Source organism: Corvus brachyrhynchos, unplaced genomic scaffold (genome assembly GCF_000691975.1).
Source record: "Corvus brachyrhynchos isolate BGI_N302 unplaced genomic scaffold, ASM69197v1 scaffold555, whole genome shotgun sequence".
NCBI classification, from domain to species: domain Eukaryota; kingdom Metazoa; phylum Chordata; class Aves; order Passeriformes; family Corvidae; genus Corvus; species Corvus brachyrhynchos.
Window position 1 is genome coordinate 288,689 of NW_008238357.1, and position 20,121 is coordinate 308,809.

The window sequence follows — 20,121 nt, forward strand, 5'->3', positions numbered from 1 at the left end:
CAGTGAAGACTGGCCAAAGGTAATAAATCATAAACATGCCACCCCAGTGTCTGGTCAGTGGTTCTGTGGTCCTGGTTTTAGGTGGATAAAATGGCTCTTGATGAGTTCACACATTTTTGTAACCAGGTATCCTGGAAATGCAGCTCTAAGGTTGGTTCTAGTCAATAAATGGCCTATTTCCTAATAATTTTGCACTGTGCAAGTGAGAAATGCATAGAAAAGAAAGGGGCAGAGGTAAGGTAGCTTTTGATTTCCTCCTGAGATAAATGATGAGCAATAACTGAACTCCAGGGAGGCTGTTCATGGTTTGGGCTCTTGGATGTTGATGCCACACGCTCACAGCACAACCTTAGGGCTGTAGGGGTGATGTAGGGTAGAGAAAGTCAAGTTTGCATCTCACAAGAGGAGAGTAAGTTGGAAGAGCAGAGTTTGTCCTCCAGAGACAACTCTGGTGTGTAGCACTGTCGGCTCCAGACTCCACTTGCTCTGACAGCCACAGGCAGGAGCTGTGTTTCCTTCCTCCCCTGCCCTGGTGGGGAGGGATCCACCTCCTTCACTCCTGGCTCCACGTCAGGCAGAGGGAACTCTTGAGATCCTTAGTGGCTGCATTGACATATTCTTTTAAGATCATAATGTTGAAAATCTGTTAGAAGTTGTAGGCCTCCAATCCCACAAACTCCCCATGCAGGATTGGTGGTCACGTTTTTAGTAGCTCCAGAGGCCAGGATGAATTTGTTTCCAGAGAAAAAAAATAATTCTGAAACTTGTTTGTGTTGTCCAGGCAGAACAGAAATGTCAGCCAAGTGTATTTTTGCAAATTTTAGACATTTAATTATTGCAACAGACTGTAAGACTTAGCTTTTTTATTGTTCCTCACCTGAAAAATGGTTGAAATACCATTTATTTTCCTCAGTGCTGTGTGATGCCAAGTGTCAGCATTTGCATTTGCTTTAACCTTGGTGAGAAATAGCTCAGCAAATTTGGTGCTCTTGTCCCTAAATTTGCAAACCCCTGGATTGCAGAATAAGGACACTGCCTGCTCTTCCCTCCTCTTTCTTTGCTATTTGAAGGGGTAGAACAGATGATTCTCTTGTTGCTTCTTTTATTTTTGTGGTTGCTGGTTGGCCTGGACATTTTCTGGATGTTCCACAATGTACTTGGAGTGTTAAATAACGAGTGTTAGACCTATGATAATTTGTGTATAATTTATCACAATTGGCTTATCTGTGTTAAATGTTACCTGTGTTAAATGTAGCTCTTGGAGAATGGCAGACAAAATAAATGTTCACCTGTCTTTCTAGTACCTATTTCTTGTATATTAATATATTTTATCTATTTATATGTAGAGAGAGAGAGTGAGAGAGTGATTGATGGCTCTCTCACTGCTTCTGTATTTCAGATCCAATGTCAAAAGATGGATTCACCGGGAAAGGTTATTCAAATCAAACACCAAGAGCACCCACACTGGAAACAATACTTGGAATTAAGGAAAAAATTTGGTCTCTTTAAGGAGGAGAGAGTTTACCTTACAAGAATACCGTTAAGGGCCGTCTGTGAGAATCCAGAAGAAAGGGTTTGTTCCAGTGAGAGCTTGGAAAGGAAAAATGGTTCTTGCAGTTCATCCTCATTGGATGTGGAACTAACGAATCATCATCAGGAATGTGTTAAAGAGGAAAAGGTATCTGGGATTTTTCAGTGCTAAACACACTCAGAAAGCAGTGTATGTTCAGTCAGTGCAGAGCTGGGGGTGTTTGGAGCCTCCCACCTCTGGATTCACCAGGAGAGTCAGGAGTTGTTGGGATCTCTGTGAGAACTTGTTTGAGATTTCTGTATGATTCGAGCACCATCTAGGAATTTTTATCCTCATTTTTGGGTTCTGGAGGAAACTTGAACAACAAATTCTTTGGAGAAAACTGTCCCTGCTGGTGGTGATGGTCCTAGTTGGAATAGGGACCAGACCTTGGTATCCTGATTTATATTCAACCCTCTGCAGATGGTTGTGTTTGTCCAGCAGTGCAGTGGGTACAGGCAGAGGAATGGGTTTGTTAAAAGAAATTTACTTGTAGATCTGTCCAATCTTTAAAATTACAAATGTTGGTTTGAACTTTGTCATTGGTTGGGTACTTCTGGAAGGAAGAACTTTCATGTTAATGCATGGAAAGGATTTTATCCATCCAAGTATTTCTTTTCAGCCACATTTTCTTCTATGTGATTCTACTCAACTCAGTCAAAGACTTTCTCAGGTTTTACTAATTCAGTGCTAATAATTGGGCAGATCCATGGCTGCTGTTGACATTCACATTAGCTTTAACCCATCCATCCCAAGTGTCCAAGGCCAGGTTGGATGGAGCTTGGAGCAACCTGGTCTTGTGGGAGGTGTCCTTGCCCATGGCAGGGGGTGGAATGGAATGGGATTTAAGGTCCCTTCCAGCTCAAACCAGGATGAGATTCCATGATTCAAATAATAAAACATCTGGGAGGAATTGAATCTGATAGTGGACATTACTTCTCAGATTGATGTTTTTGGAAATGTAGACATGAAGAATTCTTCTACACTGAATTTTCCCATCAAATTAGAAAGGTTTTGTCTTGCAGTAGTGTTAACTTAAACAGCCACAGGCGATGATGGACATGCCCAGGAAAGGCAGACATGCAGTGTTGACTAAGGAGGGAATTCAGTGTTCTGGAATTGTTAACTGGGAATCTTTACTAGAAAAATATCAAATGCAGAAATATCTTTGTTCTTTTGCTGAAGGAAACTTCTTCCGGGCAGTAATTCTAAAAAGCTTGCAACAAATAACTCGTAATTTGTGCTTAGAGAACTTGGTGTTATAAAGTAGCTGATGCCCAGTTTAACAGAAGTGAATTTTGTCTGTTTCTGACTGTGCAGATAACTGTGGATCTGGAAGAGGATTTGACTAGGAAAAGGAAATCCTCACCGTTGTTGGACAGTGGCAAGAGAAGGAGAACCTCGATCAAATCAGCCACAAGTCTCAGTTTAGAGATCACCAGCTCAGGTTCCAGTGCACTTAACAGGAGTGTTTCACCTCCCCCAGCCCCACCAGAGCCAAGTGTTCCCACCGGCTCCGCTGGAGCGTCCCGAGGGAGGGACTCAGAGCAGGACACGTTCCCCAGGTACAGTGACACTACCCAGCCAGGGATTTCAGTTTTAGTGACTTCTGAAGAGGATACTTCGGTTCTGGAAGGTTCTTTCCGAGATGATGCCTTCCCTGTGGCTCCCCCGGACCTGGATGAGACAATACGGGATGAAAAGATCAAGCGGCTGGAGCAGCTCCTGCGGGAGCGGGAGGCGGCGCTGGAGGAAATGCGTCGGGAAATGCAGCAGAGCTGAACCCCCCCCCGGGGATCCCAACCTCGTGCATCACCTCTTCAGTGACTTCAAGAGGAAATCCCTTGCTTAAATGAATATTTCTGGTAGATGGAAGAACTAGGTGAAGTTTAAGTATGTGTGTATTTAGAGAACTCTAGGTTTTTGTTAAATGCCAGAAATAAGAAACTTGGACCATCAAATTCTACTTCTGGGACACAATCCAAGAGCACAGACCAAGGGCATTTTTACCAGCACATTCCCCATATGATGAATAGAGGGGTTCTGTATTAGTCTTAGCAAATAAACTTTCCCCTTTGGAATTCCATGGCCTGGCTCTTAGAACCCGAATGCAAATTGCAAACCCCAGCTGTGGATACTTTTTTGTTTGTTTTCCTCATGTGCATGAGAATTTTGATGAATTCCTGAAAACTGTCAATTTTCAGAAAAGGTCAACAGTCAGTGGTTAATAAATGCTATTTAAAGGATCTGGGAATTAGACTTTAGGCAGTAACAATGCAGATATTTATACGAAACCTCTTGCAGATGTGAGGACAGAGGCAGGAGGAGCCCTGTGACAGTTTGGATTCATGGCTCTCCCTGTCATTATTGTGAGCCTTTATAAGGCCATGGCCAGCTGTGCAATGTGGAAATGTGGTTGTGGGGTTCTTTTGGAAGGGTGGGATGTATTTTTTTAAACAGAATTCTGTTAATAATAATTTCTTGAAGCTAAAAGACTTGTTTATCCCTGGGTGGTATCTTTAACAATCCTTAATGAGTGTCTTTTAATTTGTTGTTGTTTGAACATGTCTCTTGCCACCATCAGTTGATGGTACCTTAGTTTGCCTTGTAGGAGGGGATGTGCCCTCAGACTGTCTTTACATCCTAATTTTTGTAGAACTTTTTGTGTGTTTTCCCACCATGCTCTGTTGTATCTGTAGGGACACCTTTCCTTGCCCTCTGTTGTTCATGTCTCTGATCCTTGCAGGTTCCTTCTGCAGTTTTTCAGTTTCCCTTCCACCAATTAATAACTTTTTTTGCCAGCAGAGTTTGACATTGTTTTGTTCTTGTTTGTTGATGTTTATGTTAAACATCACCAGCCCCAGCAGAGCTCCGCTGGGGATTTGTGTTCATGGGAGGTTGTTTGTTACTGTCCTTATTTCTGGTTTTATTCTTATTTTGTTTCATTTTAATCAAATTTTCATCTGCAGAGTTTTCATTTATTATCCCATGGATGCCCAGTTTATCTGTAGGGTTTTGGTGGAGGATGGATGTTTCTTGGGGAGCTTCGACTGTCTCAGTCCCATATTCCTTAATTATGTAAGTTTTGACAGTGTGAAAAATTCCAGGGGATTGAAGAGGCAGGAGGGGTTTTTATAAGGTAAGAAAAAGGAAATTCCTGCTCTGAAAAATCACAGAATCAGAGAAGGGTTTGGGGTGTAAAGGGACCTTAAAGCTCATCCCATTCCACTCCCTGCCAGGGGCAGGGCCACCTTCCACTATCCCAGGTTTCTCCAAGCCTCGTCCAACCTGGCCTTGGACACTGCCAGGGATGGGGAGAGCTTGGCCTAGACCAAGGTGATGGACCAGCTGCAGGTGGGTGAGGAGAGAAGGTGAATCATGGAAATAAACTCTGCAGTGACTGAGATTGCTCGGTAGGAGGGAAGTGTGGTGGAACAAGCAGGTCAGGGTGGTACTGTGGGTATCCATGGGCTCACCTTGTATGGAATGGGTGTTTTGTGACAGAATTGACCTTGGCCAGGTCCCAGACACCCACCCACCCAATCACTGCCCTCCTGCGGGATGGGGGAAAGTGGAAGGATGGCATCGTGGGTGGAGAACAAGGCAGTTTAACAGGTCAAGCAAAAGCTGCTTGCGCAAAAAGCAGAATCAGGATTTGGTCACCACGTCCTGGCAGTGCAGAAGATCGGCTCTTCCCGGGGTCTCTGTGTGCAGCGTTCGCTTGAAGACAAACACTGTGACCAGAAACGTCCCTCCATCCTCCTGCTGCCATAAAGCTTTTCTTTGCTGAGCATGGCCTCCTGTGCCATGGAATATCCCTTTGGTCAGTCTGGGAGGACTGTCCAGGCTGTGTCTGTTCCCAGCTTCCTGTCCATTCCCGACTTCCTGTCCATTCCCGACGTCCTGTCCATTCCAAGCCTGCTGGGGGGTGCACAGTGAGAGAAAGAGAAAACCTGGATGTTGTGGGAACTCTCCTCAAACCATGGGGGTGTGATCTGCAGTCTCCTCAAAATCCCAAACACAGCATGACATGGGGCTGCTTGAAGGACATTGACTCCATCCCACCTGAAAGGATGAGCTGGGAATCAGGAAGTAGATGGAGGCAACCTTGTGTCTGCTGCTGCAGTCACCTGGTGGATACTCTTCCAACAGGCTTTGCTCACTTACTGTCCTCTAACAAATGTCTTTCCTCTATTTTCCAATGATCTTCAAAAAAATAAGGAAGCCAAGTTCTCTTATCCTCTCGTTGCACTGGAGGATTCCAGCACTGACATTCTACAATACACCATCTTCTTTCTCTCAGAACCTCTTTTACCCTAACAAAGTGGTCCATTTGCCTGGTTCTTTGTAGAGATGATAAAATACTCAAAATTGGGAGAAGAATCCTCACTGCAAAATTTTGAAGAAATGTGACCAGGATTTGGTGGAAGAAGGTGAATGGGCTATGTCCAATATAGTGATGGAAAACACCTGGTGCAGCTCAGAAAAAGAGTGAAACCAAGTATGGAAGAGAGAGATCTTCCTTGGAACAACATCAGTGCAAAGTTGGAGGGCTCACTGAGAGCCAAGAGAAGCCTCTTGATGTGCTGATGGGGGAAAGTTGTGCCAGGAGGAGCAAAGGGGTTTCTGACAGCCAAGGACCTTGAGGCTGTTGGAGCTGCCCCTCGTCCAGACTCATCATCTGCAGCATGGATTGGATTTTGCTGCCCTGTTCATCCTTGAACTCCCATGATCTATGAAGAGTCTATGAAGAACTGGAGTTCTGGGAATGCTGGCTGCCACCCCAGGACTGAAGGTGACTGGTGGCCATCCCTGAGTGCAGCCTGGCTGGCAGGAAGGTGTCACACACTGGGATTATTGCTGTGCTAAGTACATACGAACTCCATGGATTTAGGATATGCATTAAAATTGTTACTCCAAGCAAATACCTGGGAAGAACCTTTTAGGAATTTCAGAGTGCAAAGAGCAGAGGCAGCAGTGAGTGCTGGGCAGAACAGATCAGGAAGCAGAGATGGTGCTGGGCAAGTTGCCAACATCAGCCAAACCTGGCGCCTTGGGGTCCCTGGCCAGGACTGCCCCTGTGCCTGTCTCCTGTACTGCAGACTCCCCACAGCCCCAGCACTTCTGTGTGAGGCACAAACCTTCACAGAGCTCTGTCCCAGATGTAGAATTGTTGGATCGTTTTTAGGTTGGAAAAGACCCTCAAGATCATCAAGTCTGACCTAAACCTGAGGTAGTCGAGCCCAGCACTGACCCAGACCTGGGCGTTGCCGAGTGCAGCCCAGGAAGCCACGTGGGGGTGGCTTTCAGGGGGTCTGTACCAGGAACAGCCGTCGGATGACGCTCTGGACAGACAATAGCGGTGTCGTGTTCACAACGCTGCTCCTCATGAGGGGCTTCAAGTACGCCAGTATCTCTTGGAGGGACAACACACGGAGCATAATTGATCCAGGAGGTTCTGGAATGCCTTGAGGATAAACTCCTTCTCCAAGTGAGAGAGGAGCCAGCAAAGGGAGGAGCTGTGCCGGACCTTGTGCTCACCAACAAGGACCACCTGGTGGGGAATGAGAAGCTCAAGGGCAGCCTGGGCTGAGGGAACATGGAATGGTGGATTCAGGATCCTCAGGGCAGCCAGGAGGGCACACAGTGAGCCCTGGGATTCAGGAAAGCTGTTTTCCTCTTCAGGGATCTGCTTGGTTGAGTCCCATGGGATAAAGCCCTAGAGGGAGGAGGGGCCCAGGATGGCTGGTTGATACTTAAGGATCACCTCCAAGCTCAGGAGCAACGCATCCCAAGGACAGAAACTCCAGGAGGCCTGTGAGGGTGAACAAGGAGCTCCTGAACAAACTCAAAGAGGAAGCCTCCAGGGTGTGGAAGCAAGGACAGGCAGCCTGGGAGGAATACAGAGGGATTGTCCAAGCAGCGAGGGATCAGGTTAGGAAACCTGGAGCCCTACTAGAGTTAAATCTGGCCAGGGACATCAAGAGCAACAGAAAAGCTTCTATAGGTACATTGGTGAGAAAAGGAAGACTGGGGAAAATGTGGGCCCTCTCCAGAAGGAAACAGGACACCTGCTTACCCAGGCCATGGAGAAGGCCGAGCTTCTCAGCGACGTTTGTGCCTCATCTTCACTGGGAAGTGACCCAGTCACACCTCTGGAGTCGCGGGGCAAAGGTGGGGACTGGGAGAAGGAGGAACTGTCCACAGTGGGAGAATCAGAGAATCCCAGAACCTTTAAGGTTGGAAAAGCCGTCCAAGGTGATCAAGTCAAACCTGTGTCATCGAGCCCGGCCTGTGACCAATCCCCACCTTGTGACTGAGTGCCGTGTCCAGGCATTCCTTGGACACCTCGAGGGATTGTTACTGCATCACCTTCCTGGCAGCCCCTTCCAATGCCTGACCACCCTTTCCATGGAGAAATTCCTCCTGGCACAGCTTGGGGCCATTTCTTCTCCTCCTGTCCCTGTTCCCTGGGAGCAGATTGAGGCCATTTCCTCTCCTCCTTTCCCTGCCCCCTCCTGTCAGGGACTTGTGCAGAGCCACAAGGTCCCCCCTGAGCCTCCTCTGCTCCAGGCTGAGCCCCTTTCCAGCTCCCTCAGCTGCTCCTAATAGGACTTGTGCTCCACACCCTCCCACCAGCTCTACTCCCTTCTCTGGACTTGAGAAGGTCAGATTCAGGAGTATTTAAGGAATATGAAGGTGCACAGGTCCATGGAACCTGATGAGATGCATCTCTGGATCCTGGGGGAACTGGCAGAGGAAGTTCCTAAGCCACTCTCTATCATATCCTAGAAATTGTGGCTGTTTGGTGAAGTTCCCACTGACTGGAAAATGGGAAATTTGACTCCGTTTTTCAAAAGAGAAATAAGGCAGATGCAGTGCACTACAGGCCAGTCAGTCACACTGGTGTCTGGCAAGATCACGGAGCAGATCCTTCTGGAAACTAGGCTAAGGCACATGGAAAAGAAGGAGATGATGGGTGACAGCCAACATGGCTTCTCTGAAGGCAAGTCATGCCTGACAAACTTGGTGGCCCTGTATGATGAGGTTACAGTGCTGGTGGGTGAGGGCAGAGCGACTGACATCATTACCTGGACTGTGCAAAGCATTTGACACTGTCCTGCAGGACAGCCTTGTCTCAAACCTGGACAGACGTGGATCTGATGGGTGGGGCACTCAGTGGATAAGGAATTGGCTGGATGGTGGCGCTCAAAGGGTTGTGGGCTGCAGCTGTAGACAAGGGGAGCCCAGTGACAAGTGGTGTCCCCAGGGGTCAGTGTTGGGACCAGCGCTGTCTTTGTCGGTGACAGTGGGGTTGAGGCACCCTCAGCACGATGCTGACAGTGAGATGCTGGAGGGAAGGGATGGGGCATCCAGAGGGACCTGGATGGGCTGGAGAGATGGGATCATGTGAACCTCATGAAGTTCAACAAGGCCAAGGATGAGATCCTGCCCCTGGGTCGGGGCAACCCCGAGCACAGCTCCAGGCTGGGGATGAACAGAGCAGCCCTGAAGAGAAGGACCTGGGGGCATTGGTGGATGAGAAGCTCCACAGGAGGGACTCCATCAGTGATGAGGGAAGGCCTGCAGATGTCATTTTTCTAGACTTCTGTAACCATTTGCCACGGTTCCCCCCCAGTATCCTTCTCTCCATTGGAGAGATGGATTTAACGGGTGGACTGTCAGGTGCATAAGGAATGGGTTGGATGGACACATCCAGGAGCTTGTGGTCAACGGCTCAGAGTCCTGACAGACATCAGGGACCAGTAGTGTCCCTCACGGGTCCATACTGGGATCAGTAGTGTCCCTCAGGGGTCTGTACTGGGACCAGCATTATTTAGTATCTTTATTAATGACAAATGAAGGGATCGAGGGCACCCTGAGCAGGTGACAGTGAGCTGAGGGGGCAGGGACACTCCTGAGGGACAGAGTCACCCAGAGGGACCCGGACGAGCTCAAAAGTGGCTCATGGGAATCTCAGGAGGCTTAACAAGGCCAAGTTCTGAGTGCTGCACCTGGGTCAGGGTGACCCCAGGATGAATCCAAGCTGGGGATGAACAGATGGAGCAGCCCTGGGAGAACGACTTGGGGGTGTTTGTGGTGAGCGCTGGACATGCCCTAGTCCAGAATGCCCCCAGGCCCTCGGCTGATCCCCCAGTATGGGCAGCGGGGGAGGGGAGGTTCTGCCCCTCTGCTCCACTCAGGTGAGACCCCTGAGTGCAGAGCTGCCTCCAGCCCTGGGGCCCAACAGCAGCAGAAGGATGTTGAGGTGCTGGAGAAAGTTCAGAGGAGGCCACGGAGCTGCTCTGAGGCCTGGAGTCCCTCTGCTCTGGAGCCAGGCTGGGAGAGCTGGGGGTGTTCACCTGGAGAAGACGAGACCAGAGGGAGAGCCTCAGAGCCCCTTCTAGGGCCTAAAGGGGCTCCAGGAGAGCTGGCGAAGGAATTGGGGCAATTGAGTGACAGGACACAGGGAATGGCTTCCCACTGCCAGAGGGCAGGGTTGGATGGGATATTGGGAAGGAATTGTTCCCCGTGAGGGTGGGCAGGCCCTGGCACAGGGTGCCCAGAGAAGCTGTGGCTGCCCCTGGATCCCTGGCAGTGCCCAAGGCCAGGTTGGGCGGGGCTTGGAGCAGCCTGGGACAGTGGAAGGTGTCCCTGCCCATGACACAGGGGTCGAATGAGATGGTCTTTAATGTCCCTTCACACCCAAATCATTCTGGGATTCTGTGAATTGAGATCTGAGGACTGTCCACAAAATAAATCCCGGGGCAGAGCTGAGCCAGGGCCACCCACAACAGCCCAGGCCAGGGCTGGGTGCTCAAGCTTGGGCTCAGATGGAGCTCATGGGCCATGAGTGTGTGAGGAGGTCCCCGGGGGCTGGTCAGGGCAATCAGGTGTGTTAATGGACCCTGTCAGTCTGTTCAGTGCTGGGCTGGTCAGGCTGGAAGGGGCTGCCCACGGAGCTGTTGGAGGCACCATCCCTGGAGTTGTTCAGAGGGTGTCTGGATCTTGCTGGGTGATGAGATTTAGGGGTTATGGGGCTACAGTGGCAGTGTGGGGTGGACTTGGATGGATGATCTTGAAGGTCTTTTCCAGACATGATTCTATGGGAGGTGGGACCCAACCCAGCCCCTGGATCATGACTGTGGGTGGGGCTGCAGAGAAGGGGGACAAGGCAGGGATTCATGGGGGTGTGTAACTCTGGAGCAGCTGGGAGCAGGCAGCTGCTCCTTGGTGCTGCTCATCCCTGTCTCCTGGCAAAGGGTGAGAGAGCAAGAAAAGGGTTTTCTGGGCATTGAGGAGGTTGTTAAACAGAGAAGAGTTGGATGCTCTAAGGCTGAACTTCCATGGATCTGCAGATGAGCAGGAATCCCAGCATGTGGTGCTGGGCTGGTGGGGAAGCAGTGAGGGGGCTTTGGGGTGTTAACTGTTAACCCAGGAATGTACTGGTTTGGGCAGTAAAATCAGAATCTTTGAGGTTGGAAAAGCCCTCTGAGATCGTGGAGTCCAACTGTTCCCCAGCACTGCCAGGGCCACCATTAACCATGTCCCCCAAGTGCCACATCCACATGGGTTTTTTTGAATCCCTCCAGGAATGGCGACTCCACACTGCCCTGAGCAGCTGTGCCAGGGCTGGACAACCCTTTTGGGGAAGAAATTTTTCCTAATGTCCAACCTAAACCTCAGTCTGCCCTGGCTGGCTCATCACAGGGACATTAAATGACAGAGAAACTCCTGCTCCCTGGGGCAGGAATCGCTTCTGGGAGCAGCACGTCAGATGGCCGTTGTCAGGAATGACATCTCCATGTTTCACAGGGATCCAGGGAGAAAGCAGTGAAGGGGAGCTGAGGAAAGCCCTGTGAGCAGGCAGATGTCTCCTAGAGCCTCCTTGAGAGCTACATGAGTTAATCAGTTGGGGTTTTTCCTTCTCCTCCCATCGTACCAGGCAAAGAGTTCTCTCCCTCCCTCTCCACAGGGATCCCATCGCTATTGGGACCATTTCCTGCTTAAACCATTTGTCTAATGAGCCTTGAGGGAGGCAAAGGATTCTCTCGGCTGAAACATCCCATTTTCTACACTGGAGCAGTTAATCAGGAACTGGGGTTTACCTATTCCCTGCTTAGGAAGCGTGTGGCCAAGTGTGCAGCTCTCCAGGGCAGCTGGGATCCCTAAGGATTCATCAGCAGCTAAAATACAACTCTGGGAGACCTTCCCAGGCTGTAGAGTCCAGGGTTCTCTGTGACTCCATGTTTATCTCACCCACCTGTCCTCTCACCCCACTGCCCTCAGTAGTTTGGCAGCTTTTGCCCCCAAAGTTTGTTTACACCCTGTGGATTGTCTGAACTCTGGCTGAACCAGGCTGGAAATGGAGTAACAGGGATGGAGACATCCCATTTAAATCTGGGAGAAAGAAGCTGCCCAGGGAACTGCTAGGATTTCCAGGAGGCCTCCAGCTTAGATTAATTCCTCTCCTGGTGCTTTGCCTGCCCCTCCAGGAAGGGAAGATGCCAATGTAAGGGATTCTGGTGTGGGAGGAAATGTGCTGGAGCTCACGTACAAGCCTTGAGCAATAACTTGGGAAGGGAGCTGAGCTATTCCTGCCAAGCAGGACTCAGAGGCAGCTGTGGATGTACTTGGTAGGTCTGTGTGCAATCAAATATCTCCTTAATCTGCTGTACTCTGGTAGAATTTGAGATGTTTGTTTTTAAGGCTTCTGGCTCGGTCTGGGCATGACTCTGGAGTGTGGGAGGCTGTCCCTATGGACTGACCCTGGAACCAGCTGGTGTGTCTGGCACTGAGAGGCTCATGGAGCTCGGCCCCTGCAGCACAGACACTCCTTAGGGCTGGAATAAGGGCTGTCAGCACTCTGGGAGCTGCTGGAAGCAGCTGGAGGAAGGAGCAGCTGGCTTGGGTTGGAGGCTGTCAGGGAGCACCAGGGATGTCAAGGACACGAGAACAAGGGTTGCCCTCTGGGGTGTTTAGGAACAGCTCTTGGCTCTGGAGGGAGCAGGACATGGGCTGCCTTGGCCAACTCTTCCACCTGTGCAACAGCGACACTTGGCATGAGAATTCCTGGGCCAACCTGCCCGTCAGCTCCAGCAATGGCCACGAGAGGGATGGAGAGAAGGCCAGGTTGGACAGGGCCTGGAACCAGCTGGTCTAGTGGAAGGTGTCCTTGCCCATGGCAGGGGGTGGAATGGGATGGGCTTTAAGGGCCAAAACCCTTCTGGGATTCCATGGCTGTGTGGTTCCTGCTGCTCCCTGTCACTCCTCTCCAGAGCCAGCAGGAGGGAGCTGCTCAGCTGCCTCTTGACCTCCAGAGCAGGCTGTGGGGTGAAGAGGTTTTTCCCTATGGGCTGCTCAAAGGATGGGGTGGCTTTGGGGTCCATCCCATCTGGCCCAAAGTGCAGGGCATGGATCAGCCCCCTGGGCCCAAGGGGAGCAGAGGTGAGGCTGGAGGCTCTGCCATCCAAAAGGACTTGGCCAGGAGCACTGGAGAGAGGAGGGTGAGGGAGGTCAAACTGGATGTGGAGGAAGAGATGAGGAGACAACAACTCATTAATAATCTTCATTTAATCCTTCATTACATTGGAAAATGTAGAAATGTCACAGACTCATTCACAGTACTGGTAACATTTGCATTGCTGTGGGTTAATAGCAAAGCCCTTGATGTCAAGTACAAGACAATCACTTCATACTTTTTAAAAATATAAAATAGATGTTTAGAAATTTCAGCTGTTATTGCTATTGAATTCCTGAGTTCTGCTGAGTTCTCTCCATCCATCAGATGCTCCCTGCCACAAGCAACGCCTGCTCCTCTGCCCCGAAGCTCGGTGGGCTCTCGTGCAGGGTTTGGCCCTGCAGGCTGACCACGGCTCGCAGGGAGATTTTCTGTGGAGGGAAAGCAAAGGGAGTCCCCGTGAGCAGCTCCTCACTGCCTCAGCACTGGGAACTTCAGTGGCCAGAGGAAATGCTAAAGATTTTTGGAAACGCCAACAGATCAGCTCAGAACCACGTGCCTGGCTCCTTGCTGTGCTCTGGACTGGCTCCATCATTTGCCTTGTCCTGTGGCTGTGACAGGTCTGGCCAGTTAAGGCCAGCCTGGTGCTGGAGCTGTGCTGACACAGCAGGGACAGATTCTATGGGGGTCACTTAGAGCTGCTCATGGCTCTCCAGCCCTGGTGACTCCTGATCCATGCTGGGTTCCACCACCTTAAAGGTCTTCTCCAACCAAAACGATTCCATGATTCCACAAAACCTAAGGCTGCCCAGCTGCACCACCCCGGGCCATTCAGAAAAAGAGAACATGAACTTCATTTTACCTGGAAGTCACGGATGTAGGTGAGGAAGAAGCTGAGGAAGGAGAATGCCAGCGACCACTCGGAGACGGTGCTGATGATGTGGGGGGTGTAGCCCTGTGTTAAAGAGGGGAAAAAAATCTGTGTGGAAACTGCTCCGGAACCTGCAGTGGTGCATGGATGGCTCGTGACTCGTGGCACACTATGTGAGATCTTGCATCCACACCTATTCCCACTGGAGACCAAAATCCCTTCTTGTGTCTGGAGTTTCCAAGAAGGAAGTGTTGAAGAATGAGAATGACCAGGAAAGCACCTGCTCCAACTGGGATGATGTCCACTGGGAATTTAATACCCACCTGCAAAACCTGAAGGTTCAATCCAGAGCTCAACTAACAAAGAGCAGGGAGCTTCAAGGCCCTCCTCAAGATGCAGGAGGGATTAATTTAGAGCTACACTTGAAGATCCAAAGTTTTGTGAGATCAGAACTTCAGCAAGTGCTGGTCCAGGTTGCCCAGAGAAGCTGGGGCTGCCCCATCCCTGGAAATGTCCAAGGCCAGGTTGGACAGGGCTTGGAGCAACTTGGGCCGGTGGAAGGTGTCCCTGGCCAGGGCAGGGGGTGGAACTGGATGGGCTTTAACTTCCCTCCCAACCCACCCCAGCCTGGGATCCTGTGATTCCAAGGAGCTGCTGGCTGGTTTGGCTGGCACAGCTCTCTCCTCTCCCACCCCAGTCCATGTGGTGAGTTGCAGAAGTTCCCACCTGTCCCTCCAAACCCAGATGGATTTGGTGTCTATTTCTCCCCCAGTCACTTACTCTTTCCTGGGGGTCCCAGTGCAGCTTCTGCACCAGGTTCTGGCCATACAGGCCACTGTACAACACAACTGAGGACACAAACACTGAGGGAAGAGGTTAAGGAAGATTCAAGGCGAAGAATGAAGGACATGGAACTTGCAGACTGTGTTGAGCTGAGGCTGTGAGGTCTTAGCCTGAGGAGCAGTTAATGGTGCCATGGACTGTTCACATCGTGCCCATCAACCTGTAGCTTGTCCCAATCCCTGGTTATTGTCACGTGAAAAGGTTAATCTGAACCTAAATCCATTATTTCTGTTCTCTGTGTGCTGCTTCTTGTTATTCCTCTGATCAAGTGCAGCACTCTCATGTAAGTGTTTAAGCTATGATCATATGTGAGCACTTACAGAGCATTTAAATTTAATTTTACTGGCATTTCCCACCCTAATAAAAGTCTAGATCTCTTTCTCTGATGGCTTTTCAATGTCTCAACCACCCTGAATTCTTGCTGTGAGCCACAGGTTGGAATTCTGTATCACCTGCAGCAAAGAGGGTTTTTGGCTTTTCTGTTTCCCTCTTAGTCAAGGTTTGAGAACTTCTTTGGATTTCACCCCACGTGACAATGATCCCCCATTTAATCCAAGACCTGGATCTTTCTGGAGTGGTTGATGTCACTTTTTCAACATCTTACAGAGGGAAGGTACCCAAGAAAGTGCTCCTGCAACACCACAAATGAAACTCGGATCATTAATTTACAGATAACCCGATTTTCATAGGATTAAGGTATTAACTTCTTCATTGGGTAATGAGATTAAACATCAAGAGCCTCCTGATATGAAAGATTAATTTTGGTGGTGAACAAGCCTGGACTTCCTGGCACAAACATGGCCTTGAGTGGGCAGCTGTGCCAGGGCCTGACCACCCTTCCCATGAAGAAATTTTCCGCAATATCCACCCTGAGCCTCCCCTGGCCCAGCCTGAGGCTGGTCCCTCTCCTCCTGGCCCTGTTCCCTGGCAGCAGAGCCCGACCCCCCCGGCTGCCCCCTCCTGTCAGGGACTTGTGCAGAGCCACAAGGTCCCCCCTGAGCCTCCTTTGCTCCAGCCTGAGCCCCTTTCCCAGCTCCCTCAGCCGCTCCTGGGGCTCCAGACCCTTCCCCAGCCCTGTTCCCTGTCCTGGACACGCTCCAGCCCCTCAATGTCTCTTGTCAGGAGGGGCCCAGAGCTGATCCCAGGACTGGAGGTGCCCCAGCAGTGCCAGCACAGGGGATGGGCACTGCCCTGGCCCTGCTGTGACCCCAGAGCTGACACAAAATACATTTCCTTCTGTCTTCCAGTACCTGTTACAACCATTTCACCCAAGGCCACAGACTTCTCCCTGTCCCCATCTTTCCCTTATTACATTATGAGCTGTTCATTTAGAACAATAATTTTCCTTCCCCTTTCATTGTTATGTATGTACACATCATTATTTCTACAACTTCCCTATAATTTTGGTTAGACCACATTGGTACAAAAACCTCTACAGTTTTGAGGTTTGTGGGCTTCTGGCATCTGCAAGAGGAGCTTAACTTGCAGCAGATCATATTGTTCCATTTTAGTTTCCCCCAAGTTTGGTTCCTCACTATTCAAAGCTGAAAATCTTGTTTGCTAATACCAAAAATTTCTGTTAGGGATAACAATTCTCCAAGTTTCCTGGATGATTTCCTTGCTGTTTGCCAAGCCCCTCAGCAGGTGAGGGTCCTTCATGATGGATAACAAGCCTGTGCCCCACTGTCCCTGCACCTCTGACTCCTGCAGATTCTATAACCCTGTAGCAGCAGGGATGGGAGCCCAGCGAGATGCTCCAACCATGGGAAATGGGACTTATGGTTTAGTGTTGGTATTGGCTGCCAGCCTGGAAATAAGTGGGATTGGTGGGGATTAAATCAGTGGCCTGGATACAGCTGCAGATGGGACAGGGTTTAAGCGATGGGTTTTGCAACTTGCATCTCTGGAATTCAGAAGCTTTGGTGGTGTTGTCCTGTTTGACGCAAAAACTGAGTTTGATTTTTAAATCCAATGTTCAGGTCTGTTGTGGTGAGCATGGGAGCTGTTCTGGTGCAGTTTCCTGACTCTTTCAATGAGTCTGGAGAGGAAAAAGGCCTCTATTTCTGGGTAGGTGGGCCCACATTTGGTATATAAATACACAGATAAACAGGAATGGATTCCCACTGTGAGAGGGCAGGACTAGAAGGTCCCTTCAACCCAAACCATTCTGTGTTTCTTCCTTTCTCTGAACCCCACAGCCACTTCCAGCTTCAAAACTAAAGGGGGAGGATGGGTTCTGATGCCGAGGGAAGGTGGTAGGGAATGCCAGTCAGAAATGTCTTGTATTTTGAACTGCAGGATGAGCAGGGAGGAGATCAGAGGTCAAAGTCCCCCCTGACACACCCTTGAAATGTTCTCCAGAATTGTCTCTCTGGAAAGTGCCAGTACCTCATCCCTGCTCCAGAGCCAGCAGGCACAGCAGCCCTGCTCCACATGGTCTGTTAGAGTATTTCCTCTTGTGCTACTTTCTGGGTTTCTCTTTTAGTTGTATCCAACTCTAACACGCTACACCCTTCTTGTCCTCAGGAACACACTTTTATTTCTTACCTGGTTTTTTCCCCCATTGAAACCACCCATCCCTTAAGCACACTTCCCTTTGGCCCCATCTTTCCTTATTTAGTCAGACCTGTTGGGGATAAACTCTTATTTTTTCTGTTTTCAGCCTCTGGTGTGCAGTAGGAAAGGGGAGGAGAAAGGGTGGTAACCATCCCTCTTATGGTTTTTTTTAAAAGTATTAAAGGAATTAAAATTAATCCTTTTCCCTGAAATTCCCAGGTTGGAATACAGACCAGGGCACACAATCAAGAATGACAGGCCTCTTGTGGCACATGGTGGTGGTTCAGGTCAGGTGTAAATCCTGGGGAGGCTGCTGGGGTTTGGTGCCACTGCCCAGGCAAAGGATACTGCTCAGGATGCTGGAAGAGCTCCACAGGAACACGGCCAGGCGGGCCCAGAAGATGTCTTTGCTGTGAAGTTCTGGCTGCATCAGGTAGGACAGGATGGTCTGAAGCAGCATGTAAATGGACCCCACCCCGAAGGTCAGGCAGGCTCCCAGCACGTGGATGTAGTACAGGATGCATTTCTAGGGAAAGCGGGCACTGCCCGTGAAAAGCTGGCACCCACCCCCTCAGTGCCCTTCTCCCATCCTGAGCTAAGCAGCTCTGCACTGTGCCAGTCCTCAGGAGACTTTTCTTGGAAGCCCCATTGGGAGATGTCTGGAGGCCAGAACCTGCCAGCCTCTGACATTTCTGCTTTTGTTCTTGTGGTGAAGTTACAGGTCACAGCTGTACCTTCACTACAGGAATTTGTGAGAGCTCTTTTCATAAATGGACAATATCACAAGAATCAGGTGAGAGAATCCCTGCAGCTGGGCAGGGAATGGGAGTTTCTACCCCAGGAACCTGTGCATCTATGAAAGATTCGGGAATACAGGACAGACAACCCAATTCTAGTACCCAATTTTGGATTAAAAATAATGAGGTTTTGCATTTCTCTGAATGAACTCTGGTTTGAATAAAGATTGTTTGTCAAATTAGTATCTTGGAATACTCTGAGGGAACAAGGTTCAATCAATTCAATACTTAAAACCACCACCAGGAGAATCAACTGTCAAATAGCAAAAATAACTAAAACAAGAAGATATTCCAAAAAAACCAACCCAACTAAAAATTAATTCTTAAAATATATGCCTTGAAAACCCATGTGTGTTCAGTCCTTTCTTCTCATCTCCAGCTCAGCACAGGACCCAGACACAGGGAACAAAATGTGTTGTCTGACCTGTTGCTCAAGGCAAGGCCTGGCACCCCAATCATGCAGATGTTTCTGCCCTAAAACGTGAGGCTGGCCGTGTATCTGACTGAGTAACTCTTAAGACCAAGCTTTTCCTTGTGCACTCTCTGTGCACAAATGAATTTTAAGTGCTGCATCCACAGTGAGAATTTCTGTTTATGAAATAAGCAGGTTGCAAAGGTGTGTGCTCCAAAATCATGTGCAGTGCAGGGACGTGTCAGCAGGGAGAAATTCTCTGGTTTTACACTTTGGGGTCTTCAGTCACCAGTGGATTTCAGGGGGATTCAGCTCCTTTTGCCTTTAAACCAGTCCTTAGCATCCCTGGGATATGCAGGTGCATCACTTCCAACTTCTGTTTTGCTCAAGATTACAGGTTACACAAACTGTTACCAAATTAACATGCACCTCCTGGGTTCTGATTGTTGTGAAATCCACTGAAAGTAGAAAAATCCTTTCTAGAGGGCAGTGGAGGGAAATCATGGAGTTGAGCAGAGCCTGGAGGATTCTCCTTGGTGGGTGTGGAATGGGAGGCTGGGACCTCTGAGCGGTCTAGAAAATAGTAAATAGATTGAGGTCTCCAAAAGAAAAAATGCCCAGAATGAGAAGTGCTGAGGTCTCTCAGACAGGGGCTGCTGAAGCACTTGGGGAGCTGTGCTGGGGAAAAGGTGGAGCTTTCCATGAGCTTTTCCTCTTTGCTTTTCCATGTCCCTAATCCAGCAGGAGCTCAAGGTGACACCACAGCCTGTGGAGGCTACAGGCACCACAACAGAGCCCCAAAATCCATCAGGTAATTAACTAACAAGGCTGGCAATTATACAACCACCTGGCAAGTAAAGCCAATGATGGGGACCTGCTCATGGTGTGATGAGTGAGAATATCAGATTTGGGTTTTTTGGAGTGGAAAGTATTGGGGAGGAAAAAAATAAAAAGTGACTCTGGGATGGAGAAAATTAGAAGAATTAACATTGCAGAATTTTCAAGAATTTGAGGAGGTTTGAAGGAAAATGCACCCGAGAGGGCAGGTTTTCCAGAGCTGGGCTTGTGGGGTTGGGTGGTTTTGCTGGCTTTACTTCTAGTTGTAACAAGTGTTTACTATTTGATACCTGATTCTCCTGAGCCACAGCTGTGGGCTTTCAATCTGGATCTCAGGCTTCCAACCAGCCTGGAAGGAGATCCAAGTGTGGCTTCTGCAAAGCTTGGGGGTCATGAATGTTTGGAAATGTCATGAACAGCTGCTCCCAAGTCCCACAGCAAATAAGGAATAACTAACAAATTATAAGCCAAACCTTGTATTTTCCAACCGTTCTCTGTAGAGAATTTGACAAAAAAGCTGTTTGCCATGGAAAGCTGCTTTCTGTAAATCCCCAGATTATCAGGTATCTCAGAACAGACACAGCTCTGGCAGGAGCTGAGCAGAGCAGGCAGAGCACAAACCTGGAAATTGGCAATAATGCAGAGTCCAAAGCAGCTCAGCCATCCCAGCGTGAGGCCCAGCTTATTCAGCCTGAGGATCCTGGGTTCTTCCGGGCTCAGGGCAGACACTTGTTTGTACCGGACGTACATGGTGGCCATCCCTGCCAAAGGCAG

The 20,121-nt window shown here is 49.4% G+C and overlaps 2 protein-coding genes across 2 annotated transcripts in view; one reads left to right on the forward strand and one right to left on the reverse strand.

Moving 5' to 3' along the window:
* Window positions 1–24, forward strand: part of LRIF1 (ligand dependent nuclear receptor interacting factor 1) — a 6,824-nt gene extending 6,800 nt beyond the window's left edge. Inside the window, exon 3 of the mRNA XM_017735517.1 lies at window positions 1–24. Within this exon, the coding sequence (XP_017591006.1) occupies window positions 1–6 (6 nt within the window). The 3' untranslated portion in view covers window positions 7–24.
* Window positions 25–13,126: 13,102 nt separating this feature from the next.
* DRAM2 (DNA damage regulated autophagy modulator 2) overlaps window positions 13,127–20,121 on the reverse strand; it is an 11,912-nt gene continuing 4,917 nt past the window's right edge. Inside the window, exons 4-8 of the mRNA XM_008634650.2 lie at window positions 19,969–20,108; window positions 17,650–17,827; window positions 14,683–14,765; window positions 13,894–13,986; window positions 13,127–13,462 (exon numbers count right to left, since the gene is read on the reverse strand). Coding sequence (XP_008632872.1) covers window positions 13,355–13,462; window positions 13,894–13,986; window positions 14,683–14,765; window positions 17,650–17,827; window positions 19,969–20,108 — 602 coding nt within the window. The 3' untranslated portion in view covers window positions 13,127–13,354. The remainder of the gene's footprint in view (window positions 13,463–13,893; window positions 13,987–14,682; window positions 14,766–17,649; window positions 17,828–19,968; window positions 20,109–20,121) is intronic.